General features: G+C 38.5%; 4 protein-coding genes across 6 annotated transcripts in view; 3 read left to right on the top strand and 1 right to left on the bottom strand.

Annotated features, from left to right (window-relative positions):
- Positions 1-1,168, top strand: part of LOC136252797 (uncharacterized) — a 28,901-nt gene extending 27,733 nt beyond the window's left edge. For both annotated transcript variants that reach the window (XM_066045364.1, XM_066045365.1), the window contains 2 exons: positions 116-311; positions 779-1,168. In XM_066045364.1, coding sequence (XP_065901436.1) covers positions 116-311; positions 779-960 — 378 coding nt within the window. In that variant the 3' untranslated portion in view covers positions 961-1,168. The remainder of the gene's footprint in view (positions 1-115; positions 312-778) is intronic.
- Positions 1,169-1,181: 13 nt separating this feature from the next.
- Positions 1,182-12,310, top strand: LOC136252799 (uncharacterized). The gene is made up of 5 exons (XM_066045368.1): positions 1,182-1,266; positions 7,895-8,191; positions 8,380-9,126; positions 11,202-11,465; positions 12,076-12,310. Exons 1-5 carry the CDS (start codon positions 1,230-1,232, stop codon positions 12,300-12,302), a joined length of 1,572 nt encoding a protein of 523 aa, XP_065901440.1. The 5' UTR covers positions 1,182-1,229; the 3' UTR covers positions 12,303-12,310.
- The window catches only part of LOC136252802 (uncharacterized), a 169,363-nt gene continuing 157,961 nt past the window's right edge, over positions 9,497-20,898 (bottom strand). For both annotated transcript variants that reach the window (XM_066045374.1, XM_066045375.1), the window contains exon 8: positions 9,497-9,507. The gene's annotated coding sequence lies outside the window, so the exon portion shown is untranslated. The remainder of the gene's footprint in view (positions 9,508-20,898) is intronic.
- Positions 12,310-20,638, top strand: LOC136252798 (beta-scruin-like). The gene is made up of 6 exons (XM_066045366.1): positions 12,310-12,923; positions 14,275-14,322; positions 15,833-16,057; positions 18,576-18,710; positions 19,127-19,366; positions 19,450-20,638. Exons 1-6 carry the CDS (start codon positions 12,579-12,581, stop codon positions 20,464-20,466), a joined length of 2,010 nt encoding a protein of 669 aa, XP_065901438.1. The 5' UTR covers positions 12,310-12,578; the 3' UTR covers positions 20,467-20,638.

Here is a 20,898-nt window from a genome sequence, read left to right as displayed (position 1 = left end):
TGCCCCCCCCCTTCCCCCTACTCTCATAAAGCCTTTTTTTTTTTGCCCTCTTGAGTCATTTCCTAGAATATTTTGTTGTTCTGTTACAACTGGAGTTGAATGCTCTTTCTTGTAGCCACCCAGTCCAGTTCCAAGTACTGCTACAACCAACCTGGGTATGGAGCGTCAGAGTAGCCCAGCTCTGGACTTTGATCCCAATTATGATGTGGTTGACTCTACCAAGAAGAAACCTACTTCTCAGTCTGTACCCAATCTTGGCACAATGGGTACTTACTCCTTGATCCCTGACAACAATGATACTTCACCAGCTGGTAATGCATTGTGCGCGTGTGTGTGTCTGTACGTACGTGTGTGGGTTGTAGCGCTTACATATAGGAGATGCTTACCTTTTCCTGTTGCTTGGTGAAATTCTAGAATAACAGAACTAGGAAGTTCATCCTGTTTTGTTTGTATCAGCCTATCAAGTCCTTGATCAAAAAATTTTTTCCCCTCCATATTTACTATAATACCATTATCAACACGTGCTTTGTAATTGTAAGATAAATTCTTATACATTCACATTAATAAGAATTGATTGTGGGCTTTAGTTTAACAACACAAATCACTATTTTATTCAATGTGCACACATTTATTTCTGCAACATGAAATAGCTGTACTAGCTGCTACCTTACCACCTCTTAAGTTACATCGTGTAGAATAGCTGTCCATGGGTGTGTGCTAGAATTGGAGAGTGGCCTTGTTAATGAGGTTCTGTTACATGTGTGTTGTACCACTGCAGATCAACAGTCAGGCTCAAATGATGCTACTGGAAGATTTGATCCCAACGCAGTATATGCTCAGGTGGATAAGAACAAAAAACGCTCTACAAGAAGGAGTGGCGGTGGCAAGGACGACTTCACCCCAATGCAACACGCCCCTTATCCAGTTGACGACACAGCTGGCGGTGACTCGTGGGTATAGTCACCACTACCTCAACATGACACAATTTTCATCACGTAATTTAATAAGAAATTCATTGACATTCTGTTTGTTATGATTTTGTACGCAATCCCCTGCAATGCGCATGAATGACATCACTACACTATATCACCGTATATGTATATCTCATGCTGACTTGTGTAAATGTATGTATCAGAATAAGATAAAATGTACTTTGATTGAATCACAATTACGTTAGTTTCGATTGTGGGTTACGAGTGGAGGCGTGGTCATAAATATCCGGCCTTTACATGATGGCGACTCCAGGAACGAGGCAACCTTCAACAAGTATAGTAATACATATTGTTTATAATCAGTGTGTGACATCATTATGCCGTTTTCTCTTGCCGCGTGATGACTTTGTTTGCTCGTTCGCGCATTGCGGAATGGAAAGGCTAGACCGCTGTTTTATGCAGTAGTTACGACGTATGAAGAGTACCGTATATAGCCTAAATATTTCGAGAGGGAAAATTTTCACGGTTTTGGGGGTTATTAGCGAAAATTTTAGCCTTGAAATATTTAGACCTCCATACATGTATTTGCAAATCCGTGAAAGTTTTATTTTGGCAACATTGCTCAACCTCGGAATATTTAGACTATTGTGGGCTTTCGAGGTGGTGCATTTTAAAAAATATAGTTAACTGTCCATTAAGCATTAACAATTACTTGTGTAAATAATGACGTTCAATTATGCTAGTGTTCCTCATAGTGTTCACACACCACTACAAGGGGGTGTCACTCCAATAGCCGCTGTACTACGGTAGGGTCCGCAATCCGAAAAATCAACTTTCACAAATCAATCCCCCTACCATTGTGGGATGTTCATTGTAGTATCCCATTGCTAGATCCACCATGAAACCGGAGGCACGATTGTTGTCTTCACAGAACTATCGATTTTAGTATTTCGTGGGATGCAAAAATTATTTTTTAAATTCCGTGCTCCACACAAACAACAGGATAGAACCTGCTGCTTAGCTAGGTATTATCTAGAGTTAATGTAGTTAAAAAGTACGCACAGTAATACGCAAATGATTCACTGGGTTACCGGCACAGGGTTGCTTTCTCTCAAAAAGCAGAAAACAAAATACGAATTTTCAAATTCAAACTGCCCTACCAGCCAAGATAAGAAAAGCCAACTCTTCCTCATAGTGATGTGATAAGGTTGGATGCATAGTCTGTCTACGCTGTTAGTCTGGAAAGGATCTGAGACTTCTCACCATCTGGGTGAAGAGCGTCAAAGTTTTCGTGCATCATTTCAAGGGATTCTCTCAATGGTACCAAAGTGCTTTCCAGTACTTCTGATGCCACACTGGTCACTTAATTTTGATTAGAATGATGATAAAAGATGGTTCAAAACGTTTGGTAGTAGTAGTAGTTGGTATTTCTGTGATTTCATATGATGCAGTATACCAGCAGCTCACCAGGAGCTCCACCCAGCTCGAATCAAAAATGAAAGATTTTGTGCATTTTTCGGTTTGTTTTGGGATGTTTTGCAGCATAATGGTGATGTAGGGTGATCTAGTGAAGATTTGAAGCTGCTGTGGAGCGTGAGAGGTGAAGTCAATTTTGGACGATTTTGCTGCCTCCCTTGATGCATAGCTTAGAGCGAGACGTGGAAGCTGTGGATGAAGCAATAATTGACAACCGCTATTATCAGACGTTCAGGGACATCTTTTGCCATAGTTTTAGTCTATAATTGATGATTGTTGAGGCTGCAGAAGCGCTGGAAATGGCTAGAAAGCGCGACACAATTCTTTGATGCTGCAGAAAATTTTGACGCTCGTCACCCAGATGGTGAGAAGTCTCAGATCTTTTCCAAACTAACAGCATAGACGGACTATGCACCCAACCGTATCGAAGCACTATGAGGAATAGTTGGCTTCTCTTGCCCTGGGTGGTAGGGCAGTTTGAATTCGAAACTTCGTATTTCTTTGTCTGTTTTTTCAAAGAAAGCATCCCTGTTCCGGGCACCCAGCAAATCATTTACTTATTTCTGTGCGTAGTTTTCAACTACAACAACTCTGGATACAATGTGGCTAAGTAGCAAGTTTCATCCGGTCCTTTGTGTGGAGCACGAAATTTTAAAAATAAATCTTGCATCTTGTGAGATACTGAAAATGATATTTCTGTGAAGACAACAATCGTGCCTCCGGTTTCATGGTGGATCAAGCAATGGGATACTACAATGAACATCCCACAATGGTAGGGGGATTGATTTGTAGAAGTTGATTTTTCGGATTGCGGACCCTAACTACGGTCTGCGACCGCGGTCAAGATCGATTTTTGACTTTGACCGTTGACTTTCGTCAAAAATTTGTCTTGACCATTGGCCTAATTCCATTTATTTTTGCTATATTTTCATACACTACTACTTGCAAAACTTTGACCGTGCTGAGAAAACAGTTTGACCATTGTCCTCCAGTCTTGTTCTTTGACCGTGGTCGCAGATCGTAGTACAGTGGCTATTGGAGTGACACCCGTTTGCCACTATCGGGCCACTTCAACTAAATCTTATGTTTCTTGGGTGAAATTCAGCCAAATAATGGTCGGTAGGTTGGTAAAATAAAAATAAAATACTCAACTTTGCTAGCTGAAGAGTGATTTTAAGAGTCTAAGCTACATTACAGTTCCTGTATCACTTGTGAGTAGACAGCTATATAGTGAGATATTTAGTGTTACTTACTTTTTGAGAGCTTAAAAGTAAATTTGCAACTCCTTTGTGGCGTTATCACTGTTTGCAAGGTGATCACGTGATTAACGTATATTTATGCTGAAAAATATACAGTTGGTCGGGCCCGAAAAACAAAAGATTTAGTTGAAGTGGCCTTAGTGTAGTGTGTCAGTTTATTATTAAGGCTTTACAGCACAAGTGCTGAAGGCCTGTAAGACACCTGGTCCTACAGCCTGTTTAAAGTTGTTACATAAAGTGTGTTTGAAAAGGTGGAGAAAAATGTGTGACTGGCCGGGCCTACAAAAATAGGGCATGTGGGCACAATAAATTTGCCTACTTTTTCACACTTCCATGACTCATACTCGTATAATTTTTCCATCACCACACAATTTTCAACACTTAAATATTTAAGTGGCTTTATGATAATGCAGGTACTGCATTCCAGTACTAAGATATTATCTTAGTACTGGAATGCAGTACCTGTAATGCACCTATCGATGCATTGCCCCACCACCCCCTCAGGCATAAGGGGGGATTGACACTAAACTACTGCCCCACTATGGGACATTTGACGATCGTTCATTAAGCGCCCAAATTTTTTTTGTGACTTTCTATGCTATATCAAATCCCGAGTAAATCCCCGTGTTGCAGACTGGGGCCAACAGTGGGGATTTGACACGATACGTTTGCCCTACTATGGGGCATGGGCTGTATCAGATCCCCACTATAGCCCCGTATATGCCCAAGGGGTCTAGTGGAGCAATACATTGATAGGTGCATAACGTTGTGCGCGAGGTTGTGCCAGACCATGCTGTTTATGACATAGATTATATATTGTCTATGTTTATGATAACCGTTCCTTAATTTACCCGTACTTTTTAATCTGTCTGCCCGCTAGTTGTGATTTCTCTGGAATTCAATGACACCCTATGATTGTACAGTTTAGTAACTTCTACTGCAGCCTCGTACGCCCAGTTGCTGATTCAGTTTAGGCCAGGCAAAGTAGATTGCCAGATTTTAATGTGGGCGTTAGCGGGATGTACTCAAAATCACGCAAGTAGACTATCTGTCAATACAGGGATTATCAAAGGTTTCTTAAAGCTTATGTTTGCTACCTACGTACTTAATAAGTCTGTATAGCGCAAAAGATTAAGGGAGAAAATTAATTAATTAATAACATTTTCACCAAATTATTCCCTCACACTGCATTCTTCAATACTGTATTGAGATTTTGTCATAATTTTACTTGTCAAAATCATCCAAAATTTAGCAATATAATACTTGTGCTGTACAGTAAAGTAACTTTCATACCGGTGTCATTTGGTGATAATCGACTGAAAAAAGGCTATAATGAAATTTTGGTATCATACGTAGGTTGGTGCATGTGGTTTAGTCAGATTTTGCGATATAATACATTTTGTGTGTGGTTTGTCAATTAACTTGCAATCATAATGCATGATACTAAGAAACTTCAGTATGCATACGATACACAGAAGTTTCCATATACAGCCAGTGTTGATTTAGTTGCAACTCATATATACTAGACTAGTAATACAGTAAGAACTTGTACCACAGCCAGTTACGAGCCTACAGCACTGAGTTTGTGAATGTACGCTGATGCAATGATGGCAGAATGTGAGGAAGAATGCTTCAGAACACCTGTGAAAATGGTTGCAAATCAACAGTACAATGGTGGTAGCACAGTTTGTTTCTTGGCTGTTTTGAATGTGTTTAAGAGCGTATCCTTCCCATTACAGCAGATAGCGGTTGAGAAGTAATCTTGTTTCACTATTTCTATGATCCCTAATCGAACTTAAAATTCCCACTTTTCCATGTGCTTGCTTGAATGTTTACGTAACAATTATGACTGGTGAACCCAAACATGCCGCATCAAAAGAAAAATAGTGCTAGACATGCCACATAACAAATTTTATGTCTGAACATACACCGCAACCATCAATTACTGAGAAGTGAAGTAGTCAATATGCTGTTTTCAACTTTTTCAGCCTGTTACAAAGCACTTCAACAAACAGCAGTACAAGAAACATCTCAGCAATTTCCAGAAAACATGAATGATAAACATGATACGGTGGCTAGTCAGCACAGCAAGAGGGAAGCCTATATGTGTGTAATCGGATTTGCAAAAAGGGGTCTTCCACAAACATCCAATTCTGTGAACTTGGAAAAGACTATAACTCAGTATTCAAGTAACATATTACACTGAAGTTTTCATCATTTATCAGCTATGTTGGTGTTCACGTCTGACCAAATTTCACGTCAGTGGCTCTTTCTAACCTGAAGTTATGAATTGTCAAAGTGGGTAAATTGGATGTACGTGGAAGACCCCTTTTTGCATATCCGGTCACATATGTATAACTTATTGACACGCACTGTCAACAAAAAGAAATGGGAAACAAAGAAGGACAAAGTTAAGTCTATGATAATGTCTATCAACTTTGTAGCATTTGTGTGTGAGTTGCACTGAAAGCACCTGTGTTATGCCTTACCAACACTGCCAAATCCCTTCAGCGGTGAGCAGCGAGGACTGACCGTTCTTCCTGAGACCCTTAAGCACTCGGTTGTATACAATCACTGGACTGGACTAGTGGACTGGACTGATCTACTAGACTCAAGTTGTTGTAATATTTTTTACCAATTATTGTTGGTAAACTTGCTATTGTTTGTTATATAGAATAATTATAATTATGTTAGTCTTATGTAGTTAGACACTCCCACCTCTACACACCAAAGAATAGCCTTGTGCCAATTATGCCGGCATAATTTCGAGTATAATAGGCTAGCAAAAGCATCAAACATTATGCCAGCATAATAAGACGATTTTCAATAATTTTAATTAAAACGTGCAATGCGTGTGCCAAAAATACTGCATTTCATATAAAAAACCTTGCAGTGTTATTATTTTTACTATTTCCTGACTGATTATTCACACTTTATGAAAATGGATCAAGATACTCGAGCAGTTACTTACTCTAATACAGCAGTCAGGAAATGCAGATATACTCTAATAAAACAGTCAGCTCTCGAATAATCTTGATTTTGAGAGTATAATTTTGAGCGTAATTGGCTCAAGCCTACAAAAAAAAGCTGTGTGGCCATGCCAAAATATGTCAGCTTTTCCCAGCTGTGTGTACGGTATGTATCACCTACCAATGGATGGAATAGCATGGAAAATTTTGCTGACTTGGAAGACCATTACTTGCATTAGGATGCATGGTTATTACGTATATAACTAAACATATACTCTATGATAAATACTCCATGATAAGAAGAATGGTAGTCATGCATGACTCTCTGGAGATCATGCCATGAAAGACTGTAAAACAGATGAGTATATACTTTCATTTAAACACATCGGTGTAGTGTCTCTTTCAAGACTGATGGGCTAATGATACCTGTTCATTGTGTTAATTGCACTAAAATGCACAGGTAGTGCAAAGTCGACAGGTTTACTACATATGTGTTTAGACGACAGAATAATGTTTTAAAAAACTTGAGTCCACTAGTCCGGTCCATGCAGTGATTGTATGCCAGGGGGGGTAGGACAAGCCCACGTGAATACGTAATAACATTGTGCAAGTACTGAAAGTATTTCACGTGAGCTGAATAGACCCTGTACAAAAAGTGTAGGAAGGGGATTAATACATATTTTAGTTCTACTTAGTTTTTTGTGTGCAATGGTGTGATTCACGATTGGAAAAACGCTGCCGTTATGGAGTAATTAGACTTACAACGATGACGATGTGTGGCGGTGACGACTTTCACATCAACAGTAACAGTGATCATCAATGATTACAATACAATCGTTTTTTGTACAATCTATTAATTTCAACAGGTAGTATGACTATGTTTAAAATAAATATTTTTGTTAGTGCTCCGTAGTGCACGTGGTCATGTCCTACCCCCCTGATTGTATACAACCCTTAGTGCTCTCACATGCACAATCTATGGAATTATTGTCAAACTCTCCCATCAAGTTCAATATCCTCATCTATATGGCCTATAATCCTGGGAGAGTGGCTCCATTAAGGAAGGTCATCTATACCTACTAATGGACATTTAATCCCTATAGCTATAGACTAAAGTATAGGGATTAAATTTCCCACTAGTACATGTATATCTGCAGGTGTAGACGACCTCCCTTGTCTTGCTAATATTTATTTCTATGATCCCTAATCAAACCCAGTGCTTGTGAATGTATTACAATGTATGTATTTTCTCTTGTAGGTACTCACCCAATAGAATACGATGCATTTGTCACTTGTTATAGTGATCTCACTCACGTGTTTCAAACTAACACATTTGCCCCTCATTTTGTGTCAGCACATATCATCACAATGAATGAACACCACGACATCTTTACCCTTCAACCCAAGGATAGTATTGTACGGTTACTAAGAAGCATTTCTGCTCCACTTGAGAGTGGTCAGACAGGGAACTTCTATAAAATGTTGGAAATTATGCAAAAACATGGCAATATTCATGCCCAATCATTGGCAGAGAAAATCAATACATTTATACATGGTACAGTGTATGTACGTAATTTGTTTATATGCTGTACAGATCTTCTCCAAACAGTATTTTGGTGGAATAGATTATTATCAGGCTCAATAAAAAATGTATACTGTATATTAAATCGTCCGTGTCATCTTAAGTGTGTTGTAAATTTTGTGTTGATAAATGTTACTGTATAACCCTAGCATATATTTCAGGTTCTCAGGACCAAAGTAGCATTGCCATAGATTTTACAGATTGCAAAAGTGTTTTGGAGGCTTTTGTTCTTCTGACATCAGAATTGTCCAAGTTGCTAAAACTAGCAGATTTCTCCAACCTGAAGAGAGCATTTTGTTACCAAATGAAGCTCCCAGGAGGTGTAAAGTTACCTGATGACTTGTACAAACGTATTAAAGCTACAAAAGTTCTTGATGACTTACTAGATGTGTTGGCTGAATCTCAGTATTGGCATTGGGTGGATTTGCGTCTAATAACCGTGCTTATCTTTTCCTCTGGCATCAAGAAAGCGAAGGTGTTGGTTGATAAGTACAAAAGGCTTATCTATCCCAAGAAGCTTAGTGAAGTATTGGAGCAGTTTCAACGAAAGAAGGAGGTCAATGAAGCTTACACTGCCAGAGTGAGTAGCAAGCTTAACATTGAGCCAGACAAAGTAACTATTGAAGTTTTATCAGAATATTGGGATGACCTAGAAGCACTCATATTAACAATTGGACCTGGCACTTGTGCCTTGGATTCTGTTAGTCCAGGATGTCTTCAGATAACGTGGCTGATTCCTACTCAATACAAGTTTCATGCATACAAGTCGGCACTGAGCAATCGTCACAAGTTCCATCAAATCCACTTGCAATATTTGCACATTGAGTCATATCCTCCAGTCTATGATCCATTCACAATACAGCCTGCTGTACTGTCTAGTCTGCTACAGTTGCCTAAACCTGTTGCCTGTAAGTTGCTCTAGGTAATGTTGTACGTGTCTTCATGCATACGTATGTGGGTATACAAGTTTTGTGGCAAAAAATGTGAATTGTGAAAAATCGCTGGCCATGTATTAGTCTTAATACTGGTCTGAGCCTATTATGCTTTTGAAATTATTAAGAAATGTTCCAAAATTTCCCCTTTTATGCTAGAGTTGTGTCCCTTGGTGTCTTGACTGTTCTATTAGAGCATCTAATACATCTGTGAATGTTCTATTGGGATATCCAGTCATGTAATGACTATTCTATTAGAGCATCTCAATCTTTACCCACTTTTTCTTTATAAGTAAAGCTGAAGCAAATACTGCAAATATGCAGGTATTCATTAAGGTTTGGGTACTCAGATGGTAAACTTGGTACTCGAGTACTTCAGTAAGATCACGTGACATAGCTCATGTGATGTTTTGTCAACAAGAAGTGACACTGTGAAGATTAAATTTAGCATACTTCATTTGTCAGGAATATTTGTACAGATACTGTAGTACAGTGTGTACGTATATCATTTAAAAGCTGTAAATTGCTATGATCTGCTATAGACCATGTTTGTATGGCTATTACATATCTGTGAGTACTTGATCATTAACCCTATACTCTCTAATAGTAAAATTGTTTCAGCCCTACTTACAAGTAGTTGTAAATCTTTTTTTTGTTAGTTTATTTGCCTCTTTTGTTACCATGCAAAATTGATACCCAATACACAAAAATTGTGCCCATTTTGCTGCATTGTGTTCACGTGTGACATGTGCCTTTTATGGTTTCAATGAGTATCTGCCTTCTCTTTTAAATTACATGGTTGTCTTCTTAAACCATACCCAAGCATTATTGACACTTTCCTTAGAGGAGTGTTTTAGATGTCACAAAACTACATGTATTTGGAGTGCTTACACTACTGTAAGAGAGAGTAGATACATACCTGTAACTTCAAGTATAAACAATTGCATGGTGACCATGACCACCATGCCCTTAACGATTAGCATGTTAGGGTGCCTAAGGACGGCTACCACACCTCTTAGTGATCCAGCTGCAATCGGATTTGCTGTAGAAAACATGGAAACCAAACCCATTGATCGATTGCATACGTAGCTCAATCAAGATAAGCAGCAAGACCAACAGCTGTCACAGCCACATGTGTATATCATAACTATGCTATAGCAAAAACAGTTAATAAACTAGTGCAGTAAAAAGTTATTAAATAGTATAGGGTTCCAGTGGCACATGTAAAAAGTAGTGAAACAAGAGATAGAAATGATAGTAGCTATTGTAACATAGTTATGTGGGAAAATCCCTAATTTGGCATTGAACAGATGGTGGTAACATGTTATTGTAGGGACTTTCCCACAGTAATAGCTACCACTGGACTCTTGTTTTTTTTAACCTGGTTTGTTGAAATTGTTTTCCGAAAAGTGTGTGTGTAGTGTGTGTGTGTCTGTCTGTCTGTCTGTCTGCATGTGTGTGTGTCTGCATGTGTGTGTGCGTGTGTGTGTGTGTGTGTGTGTGTGTGTGTGTGTGTGTGTCTGCGTGTGTGTGTATATATATACGTACCTACCTACAGTACCTATCTATGTATCTATGTTTCCCTGTATGCACTCACATGAGCAAAATTGTTAAATTGTGAATCCAGTCTACACGTAAGAAGTAAAAGCTCTGTATAAAACTTTCGCGCAGGTAAATTTTGCTCAGAGGCGGTTTCTTTTCAGTGGTCTGAAATATGGGTGCGGCGACTCTTCAGACTTTGTGAACCGCCTTCCCTTTGAGTTTGGTATTTAACTACTGAAAAGTAACGATGCAAACCCCATAGACTACCAGGAATCATAAGTAATTAAGCCTATGCCTTCCCTTTGAGTTGTTGAAAGGGGGCATGTACTATTCTGATGCAAACAAAAAAATGTAGGGCAGCCTTGTGGCTTTGTCAAGACAATAGACAAACAATCTGTGTGCAATATTTTGTTTAATGTGGTTTGTTCGAATAGTATGTAGCACAACATCAACTTGTTCCTACTATGTAGTGTGTATGTTAACATTTCCATGTTTGTATTCTGCATTAGCAACACCTGCTGAAGTGATAAATCACTACTATTGTTTTCTGTCGGATAATCTTGACAACAATGTTGTTTGCCAAATGATGCACACCCTGAAGTTGTTGAATGAAGAAGACACCAAAATACTTGCTACACTGAACAGTGAATATCAGAAGAACACTTTTCTCCTTAATCGTTTGATAGTCACAGACTCCAACATCATTAAAGAATTTTGTCAGGCACTTTGTGATACTGAAAACTATCAAAAGCTGGGAGCCATGTTGATAAGTGGTAAGACAATTTGTTTTGCCAGTTAAACTTTGTGAATACTGTAATTTTATATATGGAAAACCCTGAAGGTTTGGCTATTGCACAAAAATAGTAGGGTTTGTATATGCACATATCTAATCCTTACATACGTATAATATATGGGTATATTTTTCTACTCTAGATAAAATTACGGTATATGAGACGATAATTGTACGGTAATGGATTTATAACAAAGTACGGTAGCAAGCTTGTATGTACATAGGTACATACATACTGTATGTATGTATGAGAATTGTAATAGTTATGACCATCATGCTTTATAGTCTCAATCTAGTACTCACCTCTGCTTACATACAATCACTGTCTAGTACTCTCTTAGTATGTGCATTTAACGTATAGTTAATTATGTTCTCTTTAAATTACATTTTTCTTGGCAAAGAAGAATTTACAGCACATTTACAAATAATGTATTCACATAGTGCAGAATCTGCCCACAGCCCTTGAAGACACATTTACTTACATGTGGACGCAAAATGATTTACTGCAGTTATTGTTGTGATACATGTATTTCTATGTACATAAGTCACTTTATGCTACTCTATAGCTCACATGTTACCATTTGTGTATACAGCTATTGAGTCCATTTCTGCTGATAAAGCAAGTACAGATGCTGAACAGCAATCGACTAGGGAGCCATCCCAACCAGCCAACGGTGAAGACAGTGTCGACAGTGGTGAAGAGTTTGAAGCATTGTCCGTCTGTCCGCCTAAAGATTTTCTTGATGCTAAAGCCATTCATGTCAGGTTCTTGGAACTTGTTGCTCAGTTAAATGAAAAACTGAAAGAGTTTGGTACCTAAAGCTTGTTACAAGCATGTCACCAATTGAATGTCAATGCTAACGATCACAAAGCTATTCCGCTATTTCCTTCTGGTTTTGTGGAAGCTTTAGACAGTCCTGAGGCTATTCTAAACAGGCTTTCATCTACTTGGAAATGGAACAGTTATTCCTCACTGAGATGTATTCTTGAAGCTTGCAACTGTGAGGAAGGCTTGAAACTGTTGGATGAATTTGAATCACATGTCAACGTCAGCCAATCATTTGATCTGTTTCCGTTACCTCCTCCTTCAATAAAGATGGCTCCATCTTCGACCAGCTCATACACAGTGTTGTCAATCAGAATCGATCAACCTCAGACTCAGCCAGTTCCACTACAGTACATTACTGAAATGTCTGATACACTGACAGAAAAGTTTGGGGTCTCGTCACACGCTCTGCAGCTGTTAGCAGCAAAAGTCAACCCTCTAGTGCTATACTGGATGATTCCTAAAAGTGTTGTGCCATTTGTTAGCAGTGGGCTGCATGACCATTTAGATTATCTTAAGGATAAAGGAGTTGCAGAAGTTGCTATGTACCCTAACACTATATTTTTCTCCAATGGTGACTTGAATGTTGGCTCCTTTGCCCTTCTTAGTAAAAAGGTAAGTTTACTGTTACATGGTGAAATGCCACTCATTAATGATACGTGGCCAGATTGTGAAAAATGTCACACTTGAAATATGTAGAAATCCACATTACTAGTGATTCTAATCACTGTAAAGCTGATTGGAAGTTTGTAAATTATTTTAATCATACAGTACATATTTGAGTTGTAAAATCTGGTCACATATCATGCAGTATGATAGTACTGTATTATTGTACTGTATTATTGTACTGTATTATTGTACTGTATAGTAGGGACCACAAGAGTTTGGGCATAGCCCATGAAAAAACACCGCTTAAAAACCAGCCTTACTTTTTCCTGACGACGATGAAGCAGTATTGGTTAGGTAACAAGCAAGCCTTCAGATTGACCTGAAATTCTTTCAACAAGTTGCTATGATCTTTTTTTTTTTAATTATTAACTGTTCGACATCGCTTCAGCTGGACAAGTACCTTTTGGCATACCGCAGTACTTACAGTGCATTCTTCATGGACTTACCAGCGTCCTCCTTTGTGTTCCATTCATCTTTGCTGACAGCAAAAGGTGTTGATTTGGTGGTAGCACATGATGGCTTCCCTTCGTAACAGAAATTGTCTGTATTTTTCATAGTGGCTATACTTTGATTGCAGAGATGCTTTTTGAACAGTTCTTGATTTGTAATGCTGTGTAACAGGTTGAACATAGCTGACAATGAAACGTAATGGATACTTCACTTTTCAGACAATAATTGATAGCCGGGGCATGCAGCGTCATTCCTTCTTTAGATGCGGTAAGCGTGGGTTCACCAGCCATAATGACTTTATTTTACAATAAAAGCTAACAAATAAGTACACACAAAAAAACTTGGAATTTTCAACTAGAGTAGGGACCATAGCACATTGATAAAAAGTACTGAAACAAGCTGGAGTAGTACATGACATTAAAAGTAATACAATAAGAAGTGTTGTATCTCTACTGGGCATTTCCATTATGGTATCTTGAGCACAGTAGGGATATAACACTTCTTGTTGTTGTACTGTGATTTAATATATCATGCACTACTCCAGCTTGTTTCACATCGATGTGCTATGGTCCCTACTCTAGTTCAATGTTTTTTGTGTACTTCTGTATTGTCACTTTGTTTTAGAGTTGTAGGATTAATGCTTGCTTAGGAATTCATGAGAATTGCTTCCGTGTAAAACCATATTATCTGTAATGAAATGTTTGCGAAAATGAACAGTATGTCGGTGTGCGTAACAGTTGTGTTTCTGAGGTTTTGCCAAGTACATGTGTAATTATTAAAGCATCCGTGTATGGACAAATTGTTTGTTGTTACGCACATGTACATACTGTACTCTAATTTACTGTAGGCAGAAGAAACTATTGCTTCCATTGATAGTGAGAAGGTGTTAAAGCATGTGAGTCTAATATATAATGCATGCATTTCTGTGTGTGTATGTACGTTATGTTTTAAGTTCTGATTACCTACATAATATTATACGTACATACATACAAACATATACTGTAAGATTAGGATGTATTGGTGGTATGTGCATACGCTGTTTGTAATAATTTATGCAACTTTATATTTAAGTTTGTGTATGGGAGGGATCTACATAGAATGTTTACATTATTTTAAATGGGACGGTTGTACAATTTAGGACACATGCACTTACTGGCTAATCATCACCTGATTTGTATTTATAGAGTGCAATGTAATTACAGTATATAGAATGTGTCCCCATTTTGTGACTTTTATGTATTTGTACACATGTTTATCTGAAATAGATTATCACACTCAATTAAATTTTTCTAAGAGCATGTGCATCAGGGTCATATATGTAGTTCACAAAGTATCTTTTATCATCATGTGGAGTTTGGGTAGCCAAGGTTCTGTTATACTCTAATAAAGCAGTCACTTATCCTAATAGAACATTCAACAAAGATAACGTATTTGACCGGTTAATAGCCGCGGCTTGTGTAATATCCGTCCCCGGATGGTAGCCGCTCCACAGCCTAGAATTATTGTCATAAAAGAGCCGCCCTCAGATAAGAGCTGCAGCTTGTATCTGAACATACTGTTGCAAGTGTTGACCGGATATGTTTGAAGCAGAAACAGAGTTGTTTTAACTAGGAAATAGCATTTTTTTGAGAGAAGTTAAAATGAATGACTGCCACACAAGCTCATAGTAGCCGCCTTCACATAGTAGCCACAGGGTTTTGCTTACTGAAAGTTATAGTAGCCGTGGCTATTAACCAGTCAAATATGGTATACGAAGGTGGGGCCAAGAAATAACTACAACCTGATGTTCACTAATGTATATATGCAAAAACACATGAGTGGTGACAAACCAATTTCAGACATTTCATGCTAACCATTTTTGGAGGGCTACACCCTGTTTACAGCTGGCCTGTACTAATCATACCTTATTATGGTGTATGTCTTAGTAATGAGGTGGCCTTATTAACAGGGTGGTGTGATACATAATGCATCATGTAACTTCAAAGGTGAAATCCATATACTATGGTACATTACTTACGTACGTACAAATGTACCATGGCCTTGATGTGGGAGTGGTACTGCTACTTTCTTTTTATGAAAATACAGACCAAATCAATTGAATTGTCATGTTACTAATACCATGACTTTGATTTTGCTGTCAACAGTACTTGTTTGGTCATCCTTGCCACCCTACAAAAATTAGTTCTTATGCTATAGCTTATTCAGCACGTTTTTGAATATGGCACACCTACAGTACAGTACATGTTAACACAAAGCCACTCTATAACTTTTCTTGTATTACTCACTGTCCTTTTTGTACCATATTCATACACCTGTGTGTATGTACATATGTTTGTATTAAGCAACTGCAATAGTGTTTTTACTCTTGCTAAGACTGGTTATCCTATGCTTTTTCTGTGCTGTAGGTGTATGAACAGAAGGACAGTCTACAGGCAGAGTATAACAAGCTGAAATCTTCTGATAAAAGATTTTCAGATGAACTGAAGATTTTGAAGCTGAAGTATGACAATTTGTGTGAAGAGTTTGAAAGGAAAACATTCATTCATGAGGCTGAAGAAAAAATGGAGCAATTACAAATAACTCTCACTGATTCTATATCTGAATTTAAAAAGTTGGCTCTCTATACAAAGGTATGTATGTACTAAATAAATACATACGTAGATTTTTTTTTTTGTTAAATAGCCAGTTCTGCTGTGATAATACATATAGCAACACAATATGTCGGGGTATCCTGACATAAGGCAATGTAAGCCGTGCAATGCAACTCATACTGTTGCTGTATAAACTAGTGATGTCATTCACACTAGGCACACATGATTAGTGACTCCAGTACTGCAACCTGAGGGCTACTGTGCATGATACAACACATTTTTAAGCATAAAAAAGTTATTGAAAGTAGTCCAGTGACATCAAGTTTTGTACGTATGAAATATTGAAGATTTCTGGTGCATAGAAAGAATGGTAGTTCAAGACTTTGCTGAGCGTTCAATGATTAGCAGTAATCAGTATATATACACTAATTTGTGGCATTTGTTTACTTCATGACTTAGTAGATCACCTTGGCCTACTTTATGTCCTATGCTTGTTTTTCATCATGTTTCATGAGACTTGCAACTCTGAAGACAGTAGCCAGTTTTTTTTTGTTGCCATAACATTTGGGGGTGGGCACTGCTATGGCTTGCAACTTATGTTTCCTTAAAATTTCAGGGTATTAAATGATAGAGAGCTGGAACAGCAATTTGTACAGCAACTTAAATAGGTGCTCATTTAATTAATCATAAGTCGAGAATGCAACAGTCTACAGAGTTGGGACTTATCTTATTGTGTTCGCTGTGAACTAGCAAAATTCATTATGTCCTACAAGCAAGAAAGCTGTTAAAGCATAGAAATTACAACAGTATTACTGCAAACTGCAAAATAAACAAACATATGTAACTCACATTTGCTTGATGGTACAGAACGAAACAAAGATACCCTTATGCTCCATGAACAGGCAAATATGATAGTACGAAATAGTACATTAGTACTGTTTAAGTAGCAAAAGTGACGCTTACCACTTAAAATTCTGCCTTTACAAATCATCCCAGAGACATCTTACATAACAAAAATTACCTTTACAAATAATATTAGTGCATCTAACATCAAAATACACCATTAAAACATTAAAAACAAGAAACACTCATAGGCAGCTGGCTGTAGAAATTTTTTTTTTTTTAATTACCAAAACTTGAACTTTTGCCTGCCTGCCTTCCTGCCTGCCTGCCTGCCTGCCTGCCTGCCTGCCTGCCTGCCTGCCTGCCTGCCTGCCTGCCTGCCTGCCTGCCTGCCTGCCTGCCTGCCTGCCTGCCTGCCTGCCTGCCTGCCTGCCTGCCTGCCTGCCTGCCTGCCTGCCTGCCTGCCTGCCTGCCTGCCTGCCTGCCTGCCTGCCTGCCTGCCTGCCTGCCTGCCTGCCTGCCTGCCTGCCTGCCTGCCTGCCTGCCTGCCTGCCTGCCTGCCTGCCTGCCTGCCTGCCTGCCTGCCTGCCTGCCTGCCTGCCTGCCTATAATGATCGAGTACGGAGACTACTCCTATAAACAATATAATTTATTTGATCACTATGACCACACATCTTTATTATTGGTCTAGTTGTATTCACTATTCTAGCTCAATAAAAATATGAAATAGTGACATGTCCCCTGGTCAGTGAAAGGCTGACTAAAGATACTCTAATACAGCAGTCACCAGTCACACATGTATAGCTGCATGCTATAACAAACGAAAACCAAGCAAACTAGTATATTAATTTAGAAATCCAAGTGATAAAAAGTAGTGAAACAAGAGATGAGTGGTGGTATTATAGCATAGCTCGATGGAAAAATCCCTACATTGGCATGTTATATAACAATCATTTTGTTCAATGCTAAAATGGGGTTTCCCACCAAGTTATGCTGTAATGTCATCATTCATCTCTTACTTTTATCGCGTAGACTCCGGTTATTAGGCGCACATGGTTATTAAGCGCATATTGCTTGTTAAGCGCATATGGTAGACTTGTGCTGGACACTTGTTTGTTAAGCACATATGGTTGAAATCGCCTCTTCCACCTCGTACTATGTAGAATTGTTGTCAGAATGAATCAGACATGTCACAGCACACTCGATGCCTCGCCAGGCCCGTGTCTAGCAGATACTGCCGTCTGTAATAACGATAGCTGTAGCTGCTACCTGGCTTCTAAGAAATTCCATTTCCACGACTGAAGAAAACTATTGACTGGTGTTCAAATCACTTGAAAACTGTAGCAGGTACAACTAATTCCCTCCTAGTAGAAATTCCTTACCGTAATTTATAAGCACATGCACTTAACAAGCATAGTAAATTTCACAAATAATTCCTCTGAAAATTATAAGCGCATGCGCCTAATAACCAGAGTCTACGGTATATGTTATATCACTTTGAGTGTTGTGTCACTGTTCATTAAAACTTGTGTAATTTTTTGTACTATACATGTTTGCCCTAATAAAAATTTTATAATGTAAAACCAAACCAATAATAATAGGAGGGGATAATAATAACTGATTTTTAGAAATAGCACAACACAACTTGTTTGTATGCACACACAATACAGACATGCCCAGAAAAATTCATTTAATTTTTCATTACCTACTGTAGCAAGATAAAGCAGAAGATGGAGATAAGACTCCTTCATTAGCTGAGGTGTTCACACCACCAGATTTTGCTGCAAGGGTGCCTACATTTTTGACAAATATGGAAGTATACAGAGTCAAGCTTGAAGAAACATACAAGGTCACTATTGAAATTGTTTAAACATACTGTATTAATCCATATAGGAGGTCAGGTGATTATTACCTATAGGTGATTTTGAATCTGGTATTTGAATGAATGTGGTATCTTCAGGTGAAGGGTGTGATGGTTAAATTTGTATTGAAAGCTTTTACAGTTCTTATGCAGCAATAAAACACAGGGTGAAGCACATTTCTCCAGTATGTCAAATCTCATCGACACTAGCAAGCTAGCTTTGTTTTAGCATCCTAGAGTTTAAGTGGACCCACGTGTTACACCTTGAAAATGAAGTACCTGGCGTATAACTGAATGCATGCTTGTATGTATTTGAATCTAGCTAAATTTAATCTGGATGTATATGCATGCATTAGAGACACGTGTAGCTGTGCTACATTATGTGTATTCTGAATATTTTTTAGGAATGGTGCCAATCTGTTGGAAGTTTGGATTCAAAAAAAGATCTTCAGATAAAGCAGCTCAATGTTGACTTATCTGACTTACAGTCTAGGCTTGAAATAAAATCACAAGCAATGGAAATACTGAAAGAGGAGAACAGAGTTGTTCTTAAGCAGTACAGGCAACTAAAGGCAAAGAATGAAAAAGACGGTGCTGGATTGGCACATGGAGCCATACCGGATCCATTAGAAACTGATCCAGCGGTAAGTGTATCTACTTGATGCTTTTAACTTATCATGCGTGCAGTAAAACAATAACATTTATAAATCTTTGCATTTTTCCATAGAACATAGCAAATTGTTTTCAAGAAACATTGGATGGTGCCAGCCAAGCTAAATGCTCTCCATGCACAAGTTTGCCTTCACCAATGTACTATGCACATGCCACATCAGACAATAACAACATTTACGTCGGTGGTGGTGTGAGTCCAGACAAAGATGCCATCCATCAGGTATATAGGTACACCATTCAAGAAGACAAGTGGTCCATTCTTCCACTACCTAGTCAGTACTACAGTATACCACAAGTTGTTGGCGGGAGAGTAACACTGTTTGGTGGACGGGACATGAAAAGTGGTAAAGTAACTGGTCAAGTTTCTACGTTCCATGAGGAGGACGACACTTGGAAAGATGTTTACCCAAACATGCTAGTAGCCAGAACCCGACCAGCAGTGGTACCTCACAATGATGATGTGATAGTAGCTGGAGGAAAAGGAGAAGACACTACTGTAGTTCTTGATGACATTGAGGTCCTGAATATTGTTGACAGCAAATGGGCTAAGTTGGCAGTACAGCTACCCAAACCAATGTGGGGAATTTCAGCCACAGCCTCGACAAAGTCATTTCACATTGTGGGATATAATGGGGTAGATAATCACTGCTATAATGATGCCTACACAATTGCTATAGACCACATCACTTATGCATCAGCTTTAGACCAGCAACAGTCAAGCAAGGGTACAGTGAAGGCACAAAATCCTTGGGTATCATTGCCTGATGCTCCCCTGTGGTACTCTGCTCTTGTCCCCACCTCATCTCCCCCAGTAATTCTTGGTGGTGAAAATAAAAATGGCGAAGTTGTCGCAACTGCTGCAATTTATGATCAAGCTACTCAACTCTGGAGACAGATAGATTCTGTGACACTGCCTACCAATGTGGCCTATACAGCAGCAGCTCTGGCTGGAAAGAATTCCATCATTGTCATTGGAGGCTGCACTGATACAAAGACAACAAATGCTGCATCATCCACCAGTCTCACGAAAGTTACAAAAGTTGAATTTGAAGCTGTAAAGTCTAACAATTGAATGAAATGCTATTAAATTATCTGTCATCAATTTTTGTGTCATTGCTTTAGTTTTATATCAAACATGTAGTAACTCATTATTGTCTTGTGTTTGCATACAGTGGAAATATTCTTAATAATTATGATGGCACAAATTTTACAAAATGCAAAATTATTCTTGGAATTAGTACATGTTAATTTTGCAGTTTGAAGTATCCCTACATACATACTGTGAAAGGGTTGTGAGTCTTAAGGGGCACCATACATCACAACATTTTCAATGCTATGCATCTTTATTTCTTATTGTGGCTACAATTAAATCAATAATAACAAGACCTACCACTGTTATTAACTCTTGGTAATAATCTTATGTACATTCTGTATGCACTTTAATTTGTCCTCATCATATGAAGTTTTCTTACACCGTACATACATGTCAAATAAACTTGTCGCC

This window comes from Dysidea avara, chromosome 4 (assembly GCF_963678975.1).
Source record: "Dysidea avara chromosome 4, odDysAvar1.4, whole genome shotgun sequence".
In the NCBI taxonomy this organism is placed as follows: Eukaryota; Metazoa; Porifera; class Demospongiae; order Dictyoceratida; family Dysideidae; genus Dysidea; species Dysidea avara.
This window is presented reverse-complemented; position numbering and strand designations above follow the sequence as displayed.

Bases quoted from the DNA above. Each gene is read 5' to 3' on its own strand.
- LOC136252799 (XM_066045368.1), top strand. From the start codon at position 1,230: ATGATGGCGACTCCAGGAACGAGGCAACCTTCAACAA. The intron at 1,267-7,894 runs GTATAGTAATAC...TTTCTCTTGTAG, and splicing joins AACGAGGCAACCTTCAACAA to GTACTCACCCAATAGAATAC. The intron at 11,466-12,075 runs GTAAGACAATTT...TTGTGTATACAG, and splicing joins GGGAGCCATGTTGATAAGTG to CTATTGAGTCCATTTCTGCT.
- LOC136252798 (XM_066045366.1), top strand. From the start codon at position 12,579: ATGGCTCCATCTTCGACCAGCTCATACACAGTGTTGTCAATCAGAATC. The intron at 14,323-15,832 runs GTGAGTCTAATA...TCTGTGCTGTAG, and splicing joins GTGAGAAGGTGTTAAAGCAT to GTGTATGAACAGAAGGACAG. The intron at 18,711-19,126 runs GTCACTATTGAA...AATATTTTTTAG, and splicing joins AGCTTGAAGAAACATACAAG to GAATGGTGCCAATCTGTTGG.